General features: G+C 46.3%; 1 protein-coding gene across 1 annotated transcript in view; it reads left to right on the top strand.

The window, feature by feature from the left end:
* Nucleotides 1-17,134, top strand: part of AKAP13 (A-kinase anchoring protein 13) — a 73,484-nt gene extending 56,350 nt beyond the window's left edge. The window contains exons 19-29 of the mRNA XM_058811803.1: nucleotides 403-479; nucleotides 1,817-1,998; nucleotides 2,080-2,162; nucleotides 2,486-2,665; nucleotides 3,391-3,555; nucleotides 5,607-5,677; nucleotides 6,191-6,235; nucleotides 7,350-7,400; nucleotides 8,184-8,633; nucleotides 10,490-10,802; nucleotides 11,623-17,134. Coding sequence (XP_058667786.1) covers nucleotides 403-479; nucleotides 1,817-1,998; nucleotides 2,080-2,162; nucleotides 2,486-2,665; nucleotides 3,391-3,555; nucleotides 5,607-5,677; nucleotides 6,191-6,235; nucleotides 7,350-7,400; nucleotides 8,184-8,633; nucleotides 10,490-10,802; nucleotides 11,623-11,672 — 1,667 coding nt within the window. The 3' untranslated portion in view covers nucleotides 11,673-17,134. The remainder of the gene's footprint in view (nucleotides 1-402; nucleotides 480-1,816; nucleotides 1,999-2,079; nucleotides 2,163-2,485; nucleotides 2,666-3,390; nucleotides 3,556-5,606; nucleotides 5,678-6,190; nucleotides 6,236-7,349; nucleotides 7,401-8,183; nucleotides 8,634-10,489; nucleotides 10,803-11,622) is intronic.
* Nucleotides 17,135-17,899: the final 765 nt, after the last annotated feature.

Raw genomic sequence — 17,899 nt, 5'->3', positions numbered from 1 at the left:
CTTCCCGTGCAGATATTTTGCTTGAGGGCTGAAATATTGATTGTTTGAGAAAACAGAGCTTCTATTGAATAAATGTTTCTGGCTTTCACTGTTGTGCCCATGTCTTAACTGGTAGTGAGCATGTGGCTGGAGAGGAGCACCCCTGCTCCCATGGGTGAGAGCAAATCCTGCAGGATGCCCTGGTGCTGATGTGTCCTGCTCCATGCAAAGCTGGTTCAGAGCTAACCTGATCTGGCATCTCCAGGAACTGCCTTTGCTCCTCCTGCCAGCTAGGAGGTTGATCTTGCTTTCAGGATTTGCAGAACCAGCCCTGCTCCTGTCCAGCACTGGTGTTATTGCAAGAAATCTTTTCTGGGGTGAGTTGTGTGGTTATACTGCAGTGGTGTGTTTCTTCTTTTGCAGAAGTCCAGGCTGTTCTCCTCTCTGACATGCTCGTGTTCCTTCAGGAGAAGGACCAGAAGTATGTCTTTGCCTCACTGGTAAGGCTTCAGCCCTTTTTTCCTCCTTACTTTTCTATGTGAGAGACCCGTGATGTGGTGTTGTGCAGCAAAGCCAGCAACTGCCTGCTAAACAACTTAATTTTCTTGCTCAGAACATTTTTGTTTGCTGAGCAGACTCCATTCTTTTTGATGGGAAAACATGTCCTCATGCCCCCCCTCCCCTTCCTGCTGTGCCTTGGCACAGCTGATAATTGGCCTTGAAAACCTGCCTGTCACTGGAAACACTTGTGCTTTGCAGTTTGTGCACACTGGAGCAGTGACTGGGCTGGGAGGGAGTGAGGGGATAATGCAAACTTTGTAAAAATGGACCTCAGCTGGAGGAGATGTTCAAATGCACTGTGAGCTGCTTCAGGGGGCAGTGAGGTGAAATGCCAGGGCAGTAAATTCAACAGAACAGCTTGAACATAAACGAGAAATATATTTGTAATGTGCAGGAGCAAAAACATTAGGTTTGAGGGCAGGCCCCAAAAAAGGGCTGGGCACATTGACCTGCTAAAGAAAACCTGGTGCCTGATGGAGTCTGCTGGGCTGTACCTTCCAGGCATGGTCTAGACTGGCTAAACCCTGTGACCTTTCCACTCTTTGAGCATTTTGAAAGCTGATAATTTGTTATTCCAGTTCCACCAACCCTCTGCACGGGCTCAGTGCCCTACACAGGGGAAGCTGATTTGCATCAAGTCCTGCTGGTGAACCAGATCACCCCAGCTGCAGTGTGTGGTACAATGCACAAAGGGGCTGGCTCCTGTGCAGATGACACAGCAGCCTGGGGACACTGTAACCCAGCAGGCTGATGACACAGAGACCTAGCACACAGTGAACACCACCTCACACACAGGTTCTGACACAGCAGTCAGCTGTGAGCGTCTGAGAATAGCAGAGGTTTTGTGGGATTTGGAAACAAGACTTTATCCTGGAGAGAGATGGTGAAGACACTGTGTGTGAAGCAGGCTAGCAAGCTGCACCAAGTGTAAGGAGCTGTGATATTGATGACAGGAAGAGTGTGGTCAGTAGAAAATGAGATCAGAGCAAAATATGGTACAGTTTACAAAACCACAAAGTCAATTTAAAATTAATTCTTTCTTGAAATGGAATGAGGTAAAATTGCTTTTCCTCCATATTTCTTGGAGGAAAGCAAGCCCATCCCTTTTGTTTGACCCCATTGAAATTATTTTGGCTTTTTATTAGCCAGTATGTTCAGAAAATGTTTGCAAACCTGAGAGATGTAGCACTGTGGTTTATTGAGACCTTTTCAACGCTAATTTGAATCTGGGAGCTAGCTCTGGTCCCCTTCCTCACCCATTTCTTTCCATCTGAAGGACCAGAGATCCACTGTGATCTCTCTGAAGAAGCTGATTGTACGAGAAGTGGCTCATGAAGAGAAGGGTTTGTTCCTGATCAGCATGGTTGGGAAGGATCCTGAGATGGTGGAAGTCCATGCCAGCTCCAAGGAAGAGCGCAACGGCTGGATACAGATCATTCAGGACACAATGCACACCATGTAAGGCACTCAGCTGTTCTTGTAGGGCAGGGGGTGCACTGTGTGTGTTCCTGTAGTAATTGAGCCGTGTCTCCTGTCCAGGGATAGAGATGAAGATGAAGGAGTCCCTTGTGAGTCTGAGGTTGAAAAGAAATTGTCCGATGCGAAAGTGAGAGGACTGAAAGGTAAAATCTGCCTGGAACAGAGCTGGGAGGCCACTGTGGAAAAATGTATGGGAGTTTCTTGGATTGGGTTTTGTGGTCGAAGTGTGACTTTTTTCAATCCTGAATCCAGCAAATAACTGCAGTCCTGGTTTGCAGATTGCCTTCCTTGCATTATTTATTTTCCGAGCCTGCTGTGCCAGATTGCCCAGGGCACTGTCAGGCTGCCAAGCCCAGCACATATTGTCATGCTCCACTAGATGGGGCCAATATCTCAGGAATAGCTCAGGTTTCCTTGCCAAAGCTTTTATTTTGTCTTCATCCCTGTTTTCTGTTCACCCCCACAGAACAACTTCAGCAGAAGGATAAACAGATCCTGCTCTTGCTGGAGGAGAAGACGAAGATCTTCCAGGACATGGCAGACTGTTCTGTGCAGGAGGAGACACAAGGCTCCAGGCAGCTCTTCAGAGCCAGCACAGAAGAGGCTCCAAAAGGAGAGGAAATCATGAAATCAGCAATAAATGAAGGTGAGCCAGTCACGTGGCATGTAAATTATAGTAACCAACTATAATTGGTTACTACCAGTGAAGGCATCATTTCTCAAGCACCAGTTTTGCAGGGAACATCTTCTCTTTGTCAGAATAACAAGATAAGGAGAAACTGCTCCTCCTGGTATTGTCTCAGGGACAGATCGTGGGGATCAGGAAAGGAAGGAGGTGTTGCAATGGTGTTGAAAGAGGGCAGGAAAGTCAGCACAAAGAAAACCATGCATTGAACCTGCTTTGGGGTCAGGAACAGCATGGGATTTATCCTTGGCTGAAATTTCAACCATCCAGGCTTTTGCTATTCTTCAGTCTCAGCAAGATGTGAGGGTGGGGTTGGGTTCCAGCAGGAGCTTGTGATGCCTGCAAGGGACAAGCAGTTCTGTTGACAAAGGCAAGGGTAGGTGGAAACTCAGGCTACTTTCCAGTATGATCTTTGGAGAGGCTAAAATTATTAAATGCTGTTGTCAGAGAACATTGAAGTTGCCTGAAGGAAGAGAGGGAGGTGTAAGGTTTTTGCAGAGCTCCAAGAGTTGGAGTTAGTGGTCAGACAGAGTTTTTGCAGGGGCAATGTGTACTGTTCACATCATTGTCACAGAAACCTAGATTCTTTGTACACCAAATAATTTCTGACCTGAGCTCAGGCAGGGATGAAAATAGCTCAGAAACCTGAGGTGGGCTTTAACAAAGACATTGCTGCTTTTTATCAGTTGAAGTGCTGCAACACCTGGTGAGCAGGAGCCTGGGCACTGCCCTTGGACAGCAGGTCAGCAGCACTGCCATGGATCAGGAGGGAGGAGTTGGCCCCATCTCACTCCCTAGAAGGGCAGAAACTTTTGGAGGATTTGACAGTCATCAGATGAACGCCTCCAAGGGTGAGTAGTTCTGTGTGTGCTCATCAGAGTTTGTTAATAACACACGTCATCGTATCCTCTTGCTTCAGAAGGACTTCAGCTGGTGGTTTGGGTTTCACAACTCCTCTCCAACAATAGGTGACAGATTAAATCACAGATTAGGAAAGAAAGCTTATGTACAGGTGGATTGATGGTGGCTGAGAACCTGTGGCTATACAAGAGTTAAACATCTGAACTCTTCACTCCTCTCTGTGCTCTCTCCAAGTAATACTTGCTATTTTACTTACGTGCCACATGAAAGCATTTGGCTTCTCAATAAATTAGTTTCTTCATGTTATTATTGTTATATCTACAGGTCTGCTCTTTGTTCTTCACTTTTCTTCCCAGCAGGAGCCTGATGCTGTTGCATTTACAAATGGATGTGGATATTGCTGAATCAAACACCTTCTCCCTGTCTCTGCTCTCTCTGCATTTATGTTCCACCTACATCTGCATGTATTATTCCTCCAATTAAGTCTCTCCCAAAGAAATGCGTGACTACTTATTTCAGCTGCATACTTGGCTGGTTCCCAATGCCCTCTTTCTTTGCTCTAGTCATCAGAAACTTCCCTGTCCTCAAATTCCTTTCTCTGTGGTCTTACTCACACTCCCAATACAACCAGTTTTGCTGTGCTAGTGTCTGTCTCAGCGCTGGCATCGTTGGACCTCGTCTGACCTCCTGCATTAAAGGAGCAGTGTTAGCTCCAGACAGTCAGACATGAGAACTATGTAGAGGCTTTCCCAGCTCTCCTGGAGAGCTCCAAAGGCCTTGTCATCATGATGACAAATATACTCACACTGGAGGGGTTTGTTGAGGGCTGTGCCTCTCTCTGTTCCAACAATGAATGGGACAACCTCAGGCTGTTGCCCAAAATCTTAAGTTTTCTGTAGAAATACCCTCTGATTCTAATTCAGTAGTTGTAGGGTCTTGGGAGATTTTGGGAAAAGAATGCAGGGCCTATTTGTTCTGCCCAGGAGGTATGAAACCTGGCATTCTCTCCAGTTCTTCTGTTCACAACTTGTGAAACCTCGGGCAAGGCTTATAACCTGACTCCCCTTCGTTCTCCCCTCCAGCAAAGCAGAAGGGAGGAGTTTCCTCCTGCAGAGAGGTGGAAGGTCCCAGGACGTGGCGCAGGAGAGCAGGTCTGTTAGGAGGGCTGGAGGGTCAGCCTCTAACAGCAGAGCCAGCCTCGGGGGTGGGGGGAGGAGAGGGCCTTTACACAGCTGCGGTGTCCTTCACGCTGCTGCAGATTCAGGTTTATGTAAAGTCTTTATGAGTGGCAGAAGGAAAGGTGCCACTGCAGGTGTGGGTTTTCCCCATGGGGTGCATCTCAGCTGGCAAAGGGAGTACAATAGTCTTGGCAAGAGCTAGAGGATGGAAGGTCTGTGTGACTCCTTTTGAGGAGAAGGGCAGCACAGGGGGAGGGTCAGAGCCCTCCTGTCCCCACAGGTCAGCTCAGTCTTGCTCAGGAACACTGATATGAGCCATCCAGGGGGAAGTTAGAAAGAGAAGCCCAGTGTCCCTTTGAAGATCCAGGTATCTGGTAGCTAAGGTTAATGATAAATTGTTAGCATAGAATTACACAGGGTGTTGCACAGCAGTATCTGACCCAGATGTAAATTAACTTGCACAAGAGAGGCATTGAAACTATACCTGCAATAATATACCCTGATATGATTCTGTTATCATCCTCCATCTGCTCTTATGCTGCCTCATGTCTTCTCAGCAAGTATTCTGTGGTAGTAGACATCAGTGCAGGGGCTAGACAGAGCACCAGCTAATAGCTGAATTTATCAGCACGGTCTCTGAAACCAAAGTCAACCCTAATCTAAATTCATATCCACTTTTGCTGGTAGTGCTGACGTGTTCCGTATATTTAGGGCTCAAATTCATTTAGTTAAAATGTCAAGAGCTCTGTGTCCGCTTTTGTGGAACACGTGAGTTTCCTGTATTAAATTCCTCAGACTTTAGCAAGTTCATCTCTGCCTTAAAATGTTGAATAACTGATGTCAGTGCTGGCTTCTTCCTTTAGGTGGAGCGAAAGATGAAGGCGATGATGCTCAGGACCTCCGGAGAACAGAGTCAGACAGCATTTTAAAGAAGGTATGCCTTAATTTGTGTGTCTGCCACCCCTGAGTTCAGATTTCAGGAGTGACAGCTCTAGCCTTAAAAAAATGCCTGAAAATTTCGTGACAATTAGATACATCCTAATAAGTTAAAAATAAAATAAAATGTAAAATATGCACCCAAAACCGCTGACTTGAAAACCACTGCAAATCAGTTGTACTCCTTAATGGCACAGGTTAGCTACCATCTGTCTGCATTAAATTTGTTTATATATATATAAATAACAATTCTGCATTGTTATTGAAATTCTAAGGTCAGCTACAACCTTGCACCTTTTCTTTCTGGGGATCGATCCATCACATAACTGCAAAATAATACCTAATTAACATTTTATTCTAAATGATTCCAAATGGCCTAAAAACATGCATGAATTCTCCCAAAATGGAAGGTGGAGGGGAGTGTTTAATGGATGTGTCATTAGTTCAGCTTCAGAAGACATTTGCTATGATTTTTCATTGTCCTCATATTAAATTTGTGATCTTGTCATAGGGTGGAAATGCTAATTTGATGTTCATGCTGAAAAGGGATAACGAGGTAAGAATTGATTCCATTGCTCAGCTGTTCCCTTCATTTAAGTGACTAGAGAATTTGTCTCAATAGGTGATAATGTAGAAGAAAACACATTTAATTTGCTGAAGCACATCTAGACGTTTAAATACATTAAGCTGAACCCACTGTGTCATTTATTTGTTTAACCTTGGATGTTTAGACAGAGAATTCACTGATTGTCATCTGCTTGCCAGCAAGATGATATGTGCTGATTATAAGCAGCAAGGGTTAATTACCACCAGGATGCACAGGGCTGTATTTATTGTGCATCTGCAGACAGAGAGAGTTTAATTTTATGTTGCAGGTGCAGTGAATTGGGGCAATTAGGTTTCTATTCTCCCTTTGATACACATTCATAACTCCCAATTAGCATTAATGACAAAATGAGAAGCAGTTCTTAATAGTGGCTATCACTCCACTACTGCAAATACTGAAGTGCTCTTTTTTCTTCTTTAAATTAATTGTAGGTTATGAGAGATTCAGAGAAATTTTTAGCTAGGCTAAATTTAGGGATAGAGCATAACTCCAGAGTTGCTTGCTCTGTATTCAGGAACACACCATTCATGAGGTGTTTGCATTTCTGTATTTTCAGAAAGCCTCCAAGAACACACCTTCTGCACTTGTGTTGCCTGCTGTAGTGCAGCTTTTCTGCCTGGTGGCAGTGGGTCTTGTGTGGGTCAGCTGAGGGAGAAGGGTACAAATAGTCCACATCTATTTAAAGATTGATTTTTTTTTTTCCTGAAATTTTTAAGTGAACTTCTGGGCTTCATCTCAATTACTCAGCTTGTTCTTGAGCAAGCTGATGTTGTGAGAAATGGTTTGCAGAGGCAAACCAGGACTTCCCATGAGCTCAATGTTCCTTCTGCTGCAGTGACAGCTAGGGAAGGGAGGAAGGAACTTCTGGGAGATGTTCAAGGGATCTGTTAGTGTACTGGGGACTGATGCACTCATTGCAAGGGAAGAGTGAGGAAAAGCAGGGTGCAGAGGGATGGCTGTGCAGCTTGTCAGACCCACTGGTGGGACACAGAGCAAGAGAAGGTGCTGTCCACATACCCAGCACCCAGTGAGATCTAACAGCAGGGCTTCTGTTTTCTTGCAGCAGGTCCTCCAAACCATCACCAGCCTCCATAAGCTGCTCACTGCTTTGCAGGTAGGCTTAGCCCTTCATCCTGCTCCCACACACTGCTTGCCTGAGCTGCTTGTTGTGCTTTGCCCCTTGTGTCACAGCCCTGCATGGCTGGACACCCCACAGCCAGCTTGCAGGCTCAGGGAATGAGCTGCTGCCCAAGGGAACCAGTGCTGGCCTGAATTTAGGAAGCTGCTGAGGAAGTTGCTTTGCCAGTGTTTTGCAGAGATAATCAAAACTCCACAACTCTTGTGAAAGTTGTACAGCCAATATGTTTATCACAGCACTGGACGCATGTGGGAATCATTCCCCTAAAATGACATGCATCCTTCTGGGGACTTCAGGTCTCTTTTTATCCCCCTCTCAAATACATATGCATACAATTTCACAATAGGTTCATACATATTCATTTTTATGAATTTCGCGTGACATTTGCCGCTAGTTCTTCTTTATCAGAAAGAATTCCTAGGTCAGGTTGACCTGCTCTCACAACAGCCTCTGTCTCTCTCTATCACCTTCTGTCTCCCTCACCTTATCTCTGTTCTTCACTGAAGCAGTTTCTCTGAGCCTAGGTTCTGCAGTCAGGCTAAATAGCTATGTTTTCTAACCACAGACTCAACTCAAAAATGTACATTTCACCTAAATCAAAATGGATTTCTACCCTGGAAAATTTCTACTCTGCTTCATTAGCATGCTCTGGTAACCAGGCAGCAGTGCTGGGCTGGGATCAGAAGGGCTTCACTACCGCACCCTGGGGTTTTCAGGGATGGGAGAGGATGCTGCAGCGATCTCTGTCCCCTCTGCCAGGGCGTGGTGCTGCAGCAGGACACCTACATCGAGGACCAGAAGCTGGCTCTGAGCGAGAGGGCTCTGAGCCGAGGCTCCTCCCGGCCCACCTCGCTGCTGGAGCAGGAGAAGCAGCGCAGCCTGGAGAAGCAGCGCCAGGAGCTGGCCAACCTGAAGAAGCAGCAGACGCAGCACCAGGAGGAGAGGAGGAGGAGGGAGAAGGAGTGGGAAGTGCGTGAGAAGGAGCTGGCGGAGCGCGAGGCCGAGCTGGCGCAGCGCGAGGAGCAGCTGCAGAGGCAGAGGCAGGAGCTGGAGCGCGAGCGGGAGGAGCTGCAGGTGAAGAAGGCGGCCTACCAGCTCGACCTGGAGAGGCTGCGCGCCGCCCAGAAGCAGCTGGAGAGGGAGAAGGTGCAGCTGAAGCAGGACGTGGAGAGATTTGCTCAGATGCGGCAGGAGCCTGACCACAACCAGGTAAATGATGCCGACAGCCAGGCTCCTTGGGAAGCTAGGAACAGGGAGCTCCAGCCAGCTCCTGGGTGAACTGCATGCGCCTCACAGCTGCCAGGTCTTTTGAGTAGAATCCTGCTAGAAATGGTGTTCCTATTAGAGGCAGGTTGCTGATGGTGAGGCATGCAGTGGTTGTGGGTAGTATTTTTTGGATCCTCCTATTTTTTTGATATCTTGTTCGCCATTTAGGCTGTGAATGATGGAGCCTTAGCATAGGAAGAGCATGGCTTTGAGGAATGCATGGGTTGAGATGTGAAGGAAGGCTAGTTTGGGGAGGTTTAGTCCAGCAGTGTTTAAAATTGGCGTTTAAAACTGGCTCTTCCCCTTGCATGCGATGTGCAGTGCTGTTGGTTTTGCACCTCTGGAGCTGCTGAGGCATTGCCACTATTGGTGCTTCATGGTGTATTGGGGGTGCCTGGCCAGTGAGCTCTGCCCACTTCCCTGTCTGTGTATTGGGGGATGGCAGACAGGAGGTGGCAGGCAGTCCCAGGGCGTTGACACTGCCTGATGTTGGCCTTCACCCAGGCGCTGAGCTCTGGGGAGCAGTCAGTCCTTCACAGAAACACTCTTGAGTGTTGTGGGTCACCTGCAGCCTCCAGCTGTCACAAAAACCACTTGTGAAGCTGATAACTGCAGGGCAAGTTCACATGCTGACATCCATCCCCAAAAGTGTTCTCAATATCCAGCAAAGAGATGGCATTGCCCCTGTCCTGAAAGACCAAGCACCTGCAATCCAGTTGTGGCTCAGTGAGCAAAGGTCCCCAGCTCTGCTGGAAGAGGCTTCTGGTGACTGACTGTTCACAAGCACAAAGAAAAACTCACACACAGATCCTGGTCTGGGCATTTTCAGCAAGCTAAGGTTTATTCCTTTACAACTGTGCAGAGGAGAGCCAGCACCACTGGCAAAACATGGACTGAATTTAATCCTTAAGCCTGTTGATCATTTGTTTGTTTGTAAGTCACTAATTCTGACTGTAATTTGCTTAGACCTGTAGCAGAGTTAGTTTATAAATGTTGGATTGCAGAATGGGAATGATTTTCGATGCCTGAATGGCCTAATTGTGGAGCTGAGCAGTGAGCTCTGAAAAGCTCATCACCAAAGCAGGTCCTGCTCCCACCCACCTGGCTCCTGATCAAGCCAGAAGTTTTCCAAGCAGCCAGTGAAGCTGTTCCAGCTCCAAGCACTTGCAGACAAGGGGCATGGGTGCTGTGGGAGAAGCTGAGAGGTAAAATGCCTGCAAGGCCTGAGAGATTTAGGAGAAGGAAGCACCTTCTCAAAGCAGGTATCTGACTGACATTGCAGAGCTATTAATAGAGTGTTCAGTCAAGCTTTGTTGGGCTTGTTTTGATCTTCCCTTTGAATGTGCAAGCTCAATTACATCCTGAGACAGCCGTTAGGGGAAAAAAATCAGGAAAAATGCTTTTGCTTTCATCTTTTGCTTGGGAAGGCTTCCTTTGACACATGGGGCTGCTGTGCCGTGTGCTGGCGTTCCCTTCCCAGAGAGGCACGCTGCTCCTTGGCCTCCTGCCACCATCTGTGTGTGCAAACCATGCAGGGTGAGTCTTGCTATTGAGATCTTAGAGAATATTTGCCCTTGGCTTGTTGATACATAGCAGAGTGCATGTAGGAGCAAAAGATAGTGGAGTGTTACTCTTTTCGTGCCTCATATTTTCATCTTGAACAGAGAGAGCTTTTCTCTCTTTACTTTGCCTGGATGGGGATGTTATTTTACCTGGTGAATGGGCTGGATGTTCACCCCTGTGAGTGGTCTTGAACACCCCTTTTCTATCCTCTTTCATGAAACACTTTTCCTTCCTAGGTTTCAAATCTACATGAGAAACTTGCCAGAGTCTCTTCCCAGTCCAGCATTGATGAGTCCTCCATGCAGAAGAACCCTTCCCTTCCTAAACAAGGGCACTTTGATGCAGAACTGTCTGTCTCCCCCAAAAGGAACAGTCTTTCAAGGACACACAAAGAGAAAAGCACTTTCCATTTGCTTAGCACAACAAACCAGACTAACAAGGCAGCTGAGGAGCAGACCCAGATGCCTACTCGCCTCTTCAGTTTAGCCAAACCAAAGGAGAAGAAGGAAAAGAAGAAGAAGGGCAGGGGACATCGCTCCCAGCAGTCTGGTGAGTGTCAGGGGAGCTCACAGGTGTTTGTTCAGGGTTGGTAAGCTGGCTGTTTTCCTGCAGCCAGTGAACTTTTGTGGAAGCCACAAAATATTGCTTGAAATGAGGATGGTGACACAGGGATGGGGAAGAGCAGCTCTGCTGAGTGGATTTCTGAGCCTGAAGTGATCTTCTGTGGGTGTTTCTGCCTGTTCTGCAGCCCCTGGGGTTGTCAGAGGGACACACATTCTTCTCATTGTTTCTTCCCTTCCCATCCCATCCTGAGCAGCCTCCATGGGCTGGATTATCTGCTTCAAGGAGAAAATACTCTGCTTCAGTGTCAGTGCTTTCAGAAGGAGCTGCTGCTGGGAGCTCCTGGCTGTTGCAGCTCCTGAGGCATTGATGTCTGCTTTAGCTCTGTGGCAGTTTGGAAATGATACCCACAAGCCTTGTGCTGGCCTCTCCCCTCAAGCTGGTCTGTTTTGTCTCTTGATCTGAAACAAAAACATACAGGGTTTTGGTTTTTTTTTTTTGGTCTGATAGTTTTGCATCCCCTTAGGACTCAGAGCTGCACCTCAAACCTCTGACCCACATGAAATTTGATCACTTGCCCTCGGATGACCGCTTTCATTCATGCTAGCTCACTGATGTTTTCCAGCTTCTGCACAGGAAATCTCACCCATTACAAGGTGTAATTTTATGGTAGCTCATCAGGGACCTGAACATCTTTTAAGGGGCCTGGTGGATTTGGCAGAGACTAGGGTTTCTGTGCACACAGAGCCCCACTCTGCCTGCTGTGTCCCTGTGTTCCCATAGTGATTCCCACATGCTGTTTTTACAGATTCTCACTCGTCAGAAGCACCTGCAGAGGGTGAGGAGATCTTCTGCTGAGCATGGACTGTTCCAGTGGTGGCACTGGCACCATGGACATCTCCCTGCCTGTGACACAGCCCGTGGCTGGTGCCTGCGCTGGACGAGCATCTGGAGGTTTTAAACAAAAAAAAAGTTCTGAAGTCTGCTAAGTGGTGGATAAGGGCCTCTCTCCTGTGGTTCTAGGTGAATTCTCCCTGCAGAGGCTGTGCATCTCCCTGTGCAAACCTGGGGTCAAACGGATTGGGATAGATGTTGTCTGTCTCTACTTACTGCTAAAGAATGAGAGAACATAGCCTTAAGGGGTCTGTGCCTTCAAATTCCCCTTTTCTGGGGAAAAGAACCAAAACCAATCATTTAGCAAAAGATTAGGACTCTACAAATGGTGCATACACACTGGCATATATAGATATCCTGTATATGTACATCTATGTATCTATGTATCCACTGGGATATGCTTGCAGTCCCTAGAGCCAAGGTCCACCCATGGGGATGGATGATACCTGAGGACTTTCAGGGAGTGTGTAGATATTAAATATCTTGCCCTTACTGCTCTTGCTGTAACACAGTGACCTGCACACCCCTTTTGTGCTGATGGGACAGGGGATGTTTGGTTTCAGAAGGGTGCATTACACCAGGAAGCAGTAACAGCATTCAGAAGCAACAACTCAGAGGATAAAAATTAAAATTTTAAATAATTCTGAATTATTTCTGTGGTACAGAGGAATCAAATGTCAAACTGTTTCTAGAGTCCAGCAGAACATTATTGGGTAGATTTAAAATGGCACAGAAAAGAGAATTTTGGTAGGCTGGTAAGGCAATCCCAGGGAGCCAGAACAGGCTGTTCAAATGGAAACAACAGTAAGCAACATTTTTTTACACAATCTCTTTGAGCTCCAGCTCACTCCCTCCCATCCCCGAAGTAAAAATTATGTTTTTACCAGAATAGAGCTCTCCAGTTGCATTTGACATCCCCATACAAGGATAATGACTGAGGGGGGGGGGTGGCTAAAAATCTGCTTTTATGGATCTTTGTTCAGTTCTTTGTGTTTTTCTTAGCCTGCTTTTTGTGCTGCTGTTGGGCTTCTGTTTGTCTGGATTTTGCCACTTGCCCTGCTGGTTTCTGAGGCAGAGTGAGCGCAGCAGTGTCTGGGCAGGTCAGTGAGACAGGGCAGGCTCCAGGGAGGTGGCTCCTGTCCCTGTGGCTGTGCAGTACCGGGCACTTGGGAGCCATTTCTGGGGAGAAGAAGGTTCTGATGGACAAACCCCCTGTGGGACAGGTCTGGAGGCCGGCGTGGTGTGTCCCCATGGCCTCTGGGGTGGAGGGTCTGTGCAGAACAGGAAGGTCCAAGGGCAGCTCTTGCTGTGCCAGCTGTGGGGTGTCTGCAGAGTTGTGGAATATAGGCATGTGTTCAGTGGGGGAGGAGAAATGCAACAAGATATTCTTTTCTCAAAAATCACCTTTCTTCCAAACCCTGTCAGGAGAATTACCCAAGTGGATTTGTAAATGGTTACCAGCTTCAGAATAAGTCAAGGTTTTGCTCAAGAGTTTGAAGCTGTCATGTACATTTCCTTTCCTACTAGTTTGATTTTTTTTTTCTTTGAAATGAAAAATAATTTCTCTTCTTGTACTATTGTTTGATTTCAGTTTGCTCTCAGGCTTGTCATGAGCTGGTGACCCACAGCAATTTTCAGAGTTAGTGCTGATGAGTATCAGCAGCATTGATGGTGAGGTGGATGCTTGGGCTGGGCTGTCTTGGTGCAGGAACCCTGCTTGCTTTGGAAGCTCTCTACACTATTAAAACTCAAAAGAAAAAGAGAAAAAAAATAGAAAGGAAAAAGGGTTGAGATTTATTTTTATTTTGTTTGGTTTTTTTTTTAACTATTATTTGGTGCTTGTTCTTAATTGCAAGCAGGGCTTGCAAAAATATTTATCTTTCATTTTATCTGAAAGAGTTTTTTTAAAAAGTTTACTTGGTTTTATTTTTTTATTTCTTTTTGCTTTTGTTTGGGGAATAGTTTGAGGGTTTTTTTTTTTCTCTTTCCCCCCCTTTATTTTTTTTTTTATCTGTTCTGTTTTCTTACCAAAACATTGGTAAACCAAACATTCTCATCTCCCTGTTTCCTACAAACCATGGGGCTGGGCAGTGCTGCATTGCAGCTCATTCCATGCCCAAAGTCCCCAAAGTCACACAATTTTCAGCTGAGAGCTTTCTTCAAGGCAGAGCATCTTCAGGCCATAAAAAGTCCGGAAAAAGACAACAATGATTTCAAACAAGGCTTCTCCTGTCAGTCAGTTTCCATGTGTAAACGTTTTGGTTAGGTTTTCTCATTCCCTTTGAAGGCAAAGAAAAAAGCAAAGCATAGAGTGCCTTGCAGTGTAGTTGCTCTCCTGGACCCAAGGGTGCTGAAGGAGGCACATGCTGGTGGTGTGGTGTTACCTTTTTCATAAGAAAACCACCAACTTCAGAAAGTAACTTCTGCCCTGCTGTTCATACATCTGCAAACACGAATGGGCTGAGATGAAATATCTGGAAACCAGAGCTCATGTGCTGCTGTGTGAGCAGAAATCAGGGCACTGGTACCTCTGAGGTCCCTCAGTGTGGAACAGCCTTTGCCACTATGAACTTCTCAGTTTACCCCACTGTCTTTTCCCCAGTCCCAGCACATGCTGTATTCACAGCACAGCCGTGTCCCATGGCTCTGAGAAGGGCACCAAAAGGCACATGAGTGACCCAGGGCAGCAGGGTTGACTCTGCCTGGCTTCACCATCTCTCCTGACCTGTGCAAATGAAAAAGAGCATTCAGTGCCTGAAGTGCCAATACTATTGGCTAAGTGATCTCCCAAGGTCCCTGTGGTTCCTTGACAGAAACCACAGTTGTGAGTCAGAAACACACTGACCAGAAATCCTGTGTACAAAGCTGTTTGTGTCTTAAATTCTGGTGGACAGACCTTTGTCCCTGGAGGATGGCTGTTACTCTATGATTCACTTTTTTTGGAATGAAGCCTCTCTTCCCACACTGCTTCCTCCTTCTTTCACCTTTAGGAAGGTAAGGGCTTGTTTTTATCTCTTTAGCCTTTTATTTTTCCCATCTCAGGTTTTCTTTGGAAAGCCTTGGTATAAATTCCCAGAGTCAGATTGCTGCTCTGATCCCTGAAGGTTGTCTAGCATTGTCTGCTAGAGTATTGTCCCAGCTTGACAGCACCAAAACCTTTCTTCTTCCTGGCCTTAAAATTGCATTTGCTCCAGTTCCATGCCTGGCATCCATCCTGCAGTTGTTGAAAGCATGTTATTTCTACAGCCCAACCTGCTGCCAGTCCCTAGATCCCATTTGGAGCACCCAAACCATCCTGTTTTGCATGAGGTTCCTGGGACTCAGAGTAGGTTCAAAAACATATGTTTGAAGCCTGTGTTGTTGGAGGAGAAGAGGATCCTGTGAGGGCTCTTGGAGCTGTTTGTGCTGATGTTTTTTGGAGGGCAGAAATCAGATTTGGTTTTCTTGGGCTTTTCTTGGCCTGGTCTTTGCCACTGCCCAACAGGAGGGGTTTCAGTGTCCAGGGAAAGTGAGAGTGTGTGCTCAGGCAGGTACAGGAGTGGCCAGCATTAGCTGGGCGTGCCAGAACACCCAGCAGCAGAGAGTAGCTGTAGCAAAGGGTGGGAGACTCCATGGGGCTGGGTGGGCTTGGCCTTAGATTCCTTTAAATGAAGTGATCATCTCAATAAATAACTTGATGTCAGTTTGATGCTATAAAGCACTTTAATGGAACTGGTCTTGCCCCCTTTAATTATGGTTATTCGAAGACAATCAGTTTTGCCATTGCTTCCCCCTCTGTATCCCCAGCAAAATCAGATCTTCAAGTAGGCGTGTTCCTGGTGTGGTTTGGCTTTTCCCCCAGAGGGGAGGAAGGGCCAAGCTTTTTGTATTATTTTTAGACCAAAGGGGGTGTGATTCTGTCTAATCTAGAGTCCCACTGCAGATAGGTTAAGTGGCAGGACAAGAGAACTGGCTTCTGTTGGCTCAGGTACATCCCCCAGGAGAGCTTCACCATCACCTTCCCCAGGGCAGGTAGGGAAGCAGCCCCCCAGTGGTTTTCCCTCCATCTCCTTTTCCTTGGAGGAACTCAGAGTGAAGGAGATGTGAGGGGATGCATCCAAATAAGTGAGGCCCTTTCCATGCACCAAGGTGTTTACTGGCCACTGTTCACCTCCCTGGGACAGGAGCTGTCATCCCCACTGAGGGTGGACTCTTCCTTCCCTCTGGAGGTGTGGCAGCACAGTGATGCCATCAGCTTGTGTGGGTTTGCATCCAGAGAGTCCAATCACCTTTGCACCTTCCCTTGAGTCACTAGGAGACATCACAGCTGTTGCTGAAACACCCATTCCAGTCCTTCCACATGCCACCTAGTCAGAACAGGTTCTTCAGGTGCCAAATCCCAAGGAAGCTGTCTAGGATATCTATGGCATGGAGCAAGGGAGGACTGGGCAAGGGACACAGGAGAGTATCTGCTAAAATCCCACAAAACATTCCTTGTTAACCAGAACTCTGGAAATTATTGTGCCTGCTGGCCAGGTTTGGGAATTTATCATGATTTAGGGCACCCCTTTAAATAAAAAACCTCCCCTGCTGCTCATAACTCTTGCCTCATTTGTCAGAAGGGGCAGCAATCCGCAATTCTTCATTGGTGATACAGCTAATTTTTAAATATAGGCGAGCTGAACTGGCCAAATCTCCTACACCTTGTGCTCTTCAGTCATGAGAAGTGTAACACCACCTCCCTTCACACCTGCATTTCCAGGGCTCCGAGCCCTTTCCTTCCACATGCATTTCACTGACACTGATGCTTTGCCCAAATATAGTTCAGCTTCCATTGCTAGGGGGGAGGGGGGAACAGGATAACACTCACTGCTTTGCATACAGCTATGAGCTTTGTATGTATTTAAGCTGTCGATAGGTATCCATCCTTTCCATGCTGTAAAGTAATGCTACTGTTTTCTTTATCAATATTAAACACTGCCTCAAGAAAAAAATGAAATAAAAATCTCTGTCCAGTTCAGTTCGCCTATGGTTAAAGTTTAGCCTGGTGTTTATTTTGTACTAATATGGAATGCACTTGAGTAATTCCCAGAACATTGAGGTGTATTGTAATAACCTGATATACCTCTGTTTTTGGTTTGTTTCTTATTAAAAAAAAAAGGAAAAAAAAAAAAAAAAGCTTTGCGTTTTCATGTTGAACCGTAAAGAAAAAAAGTTGGGAAAAAAGGATTTTTAAACAAGAGGGTGAAACCTAATTGCTGTATGTTAATTTGTAATTATGTAAAAAGTGAGCAGATTGTTGACTGTAAAATTCTTCAGTTTTTCTGTAACTTGCCAGAACCAACAACGTTTTGTAACAAGCTTTTATTTATCTTCCTTTTTAGTTATCAGTATCAACCTCTTGTAAAGTCATTCTTCCTCTAAATAAATTTGATTTTAAGTCTTGAGTTTTCTGCCTGATTTATTCCCACACCTCTGGTATTTTTGCTGATGACTTTTTTGCACCAAGGCTGAATGAAGAGCCTTAATCTCCACCTGTAATCAAATGTTTGTGTTGCCTTTATCCTCCCCATTCCAGTTTAAACCCACTGGACTCTTTATTTTCCTTGCCTTACAAGATTTGGATTTTACTGAAGGCCTGATGGCTCTGTGATATTCCTTGGGTTTTCCTCCTCCCCACACACAGGGCTTTTCATCCTTGTACAAGAAGGGGAAGTGGCACAGAGTTCCTGTAAGCCCCTAACACACAGCTCAGTGTCTTTAATAAATCTTAGACAGAGACGGTTTTGGTTCTTTTGGTTTAGAGAATCAGTGATGCTGCATCTCATGACAGGACAGGGCCCAGGATGCTGTGTGGTTTAGTGTTCCCTTGTCTCCTGTAAGAAGAGACCCATCAGAAATGCATCCAGCTCTCCCCTGGGGAGGTGTTGTAAGGAAGAAAAGTCTTCCCTGTGAGGGTGGTGAGGCACTGGAACAGGTGCCCAGAGAAGCTGTGGATGCCCCATCCCTGGAAGTGTTCAAGGCCAGGTCAGACATGGCTTGGAGCAAGCTGGTCTAGTGGAAAATTCCTTGCCTGTGGCAGGGGTGGTGGAAAAATGATCTTTAAGTTCCCTTCCAACCCAAAGTATTCTGTGATTCCATGATAAGGTACATGGTGTTCCCAGTGCCTGCAGGCATGGGTCCAGGCAGGAGAGGGTGCCAGAAGTACAGAA

Source organism: Ammospiza caudacuta, chromosome 10 (assembly GCF_027887145.1).
Source record: "Ammospiza caudacuta isolate bAmmCau1 chromosome 10, bAmmCau1.pri, whole genome shotgun sequence".
NCBI classification, from domain to species: Eukaryota; Metazoa; Chordata; class Aves; order Passeriformes; family Passerellidae; genus Ammospiza; species Ammospiza caudacuta.
Note: the sequence above shows the minus strand (reverse complement) of the source record. Positions and strands in the feature narration are given on the sequence as shown.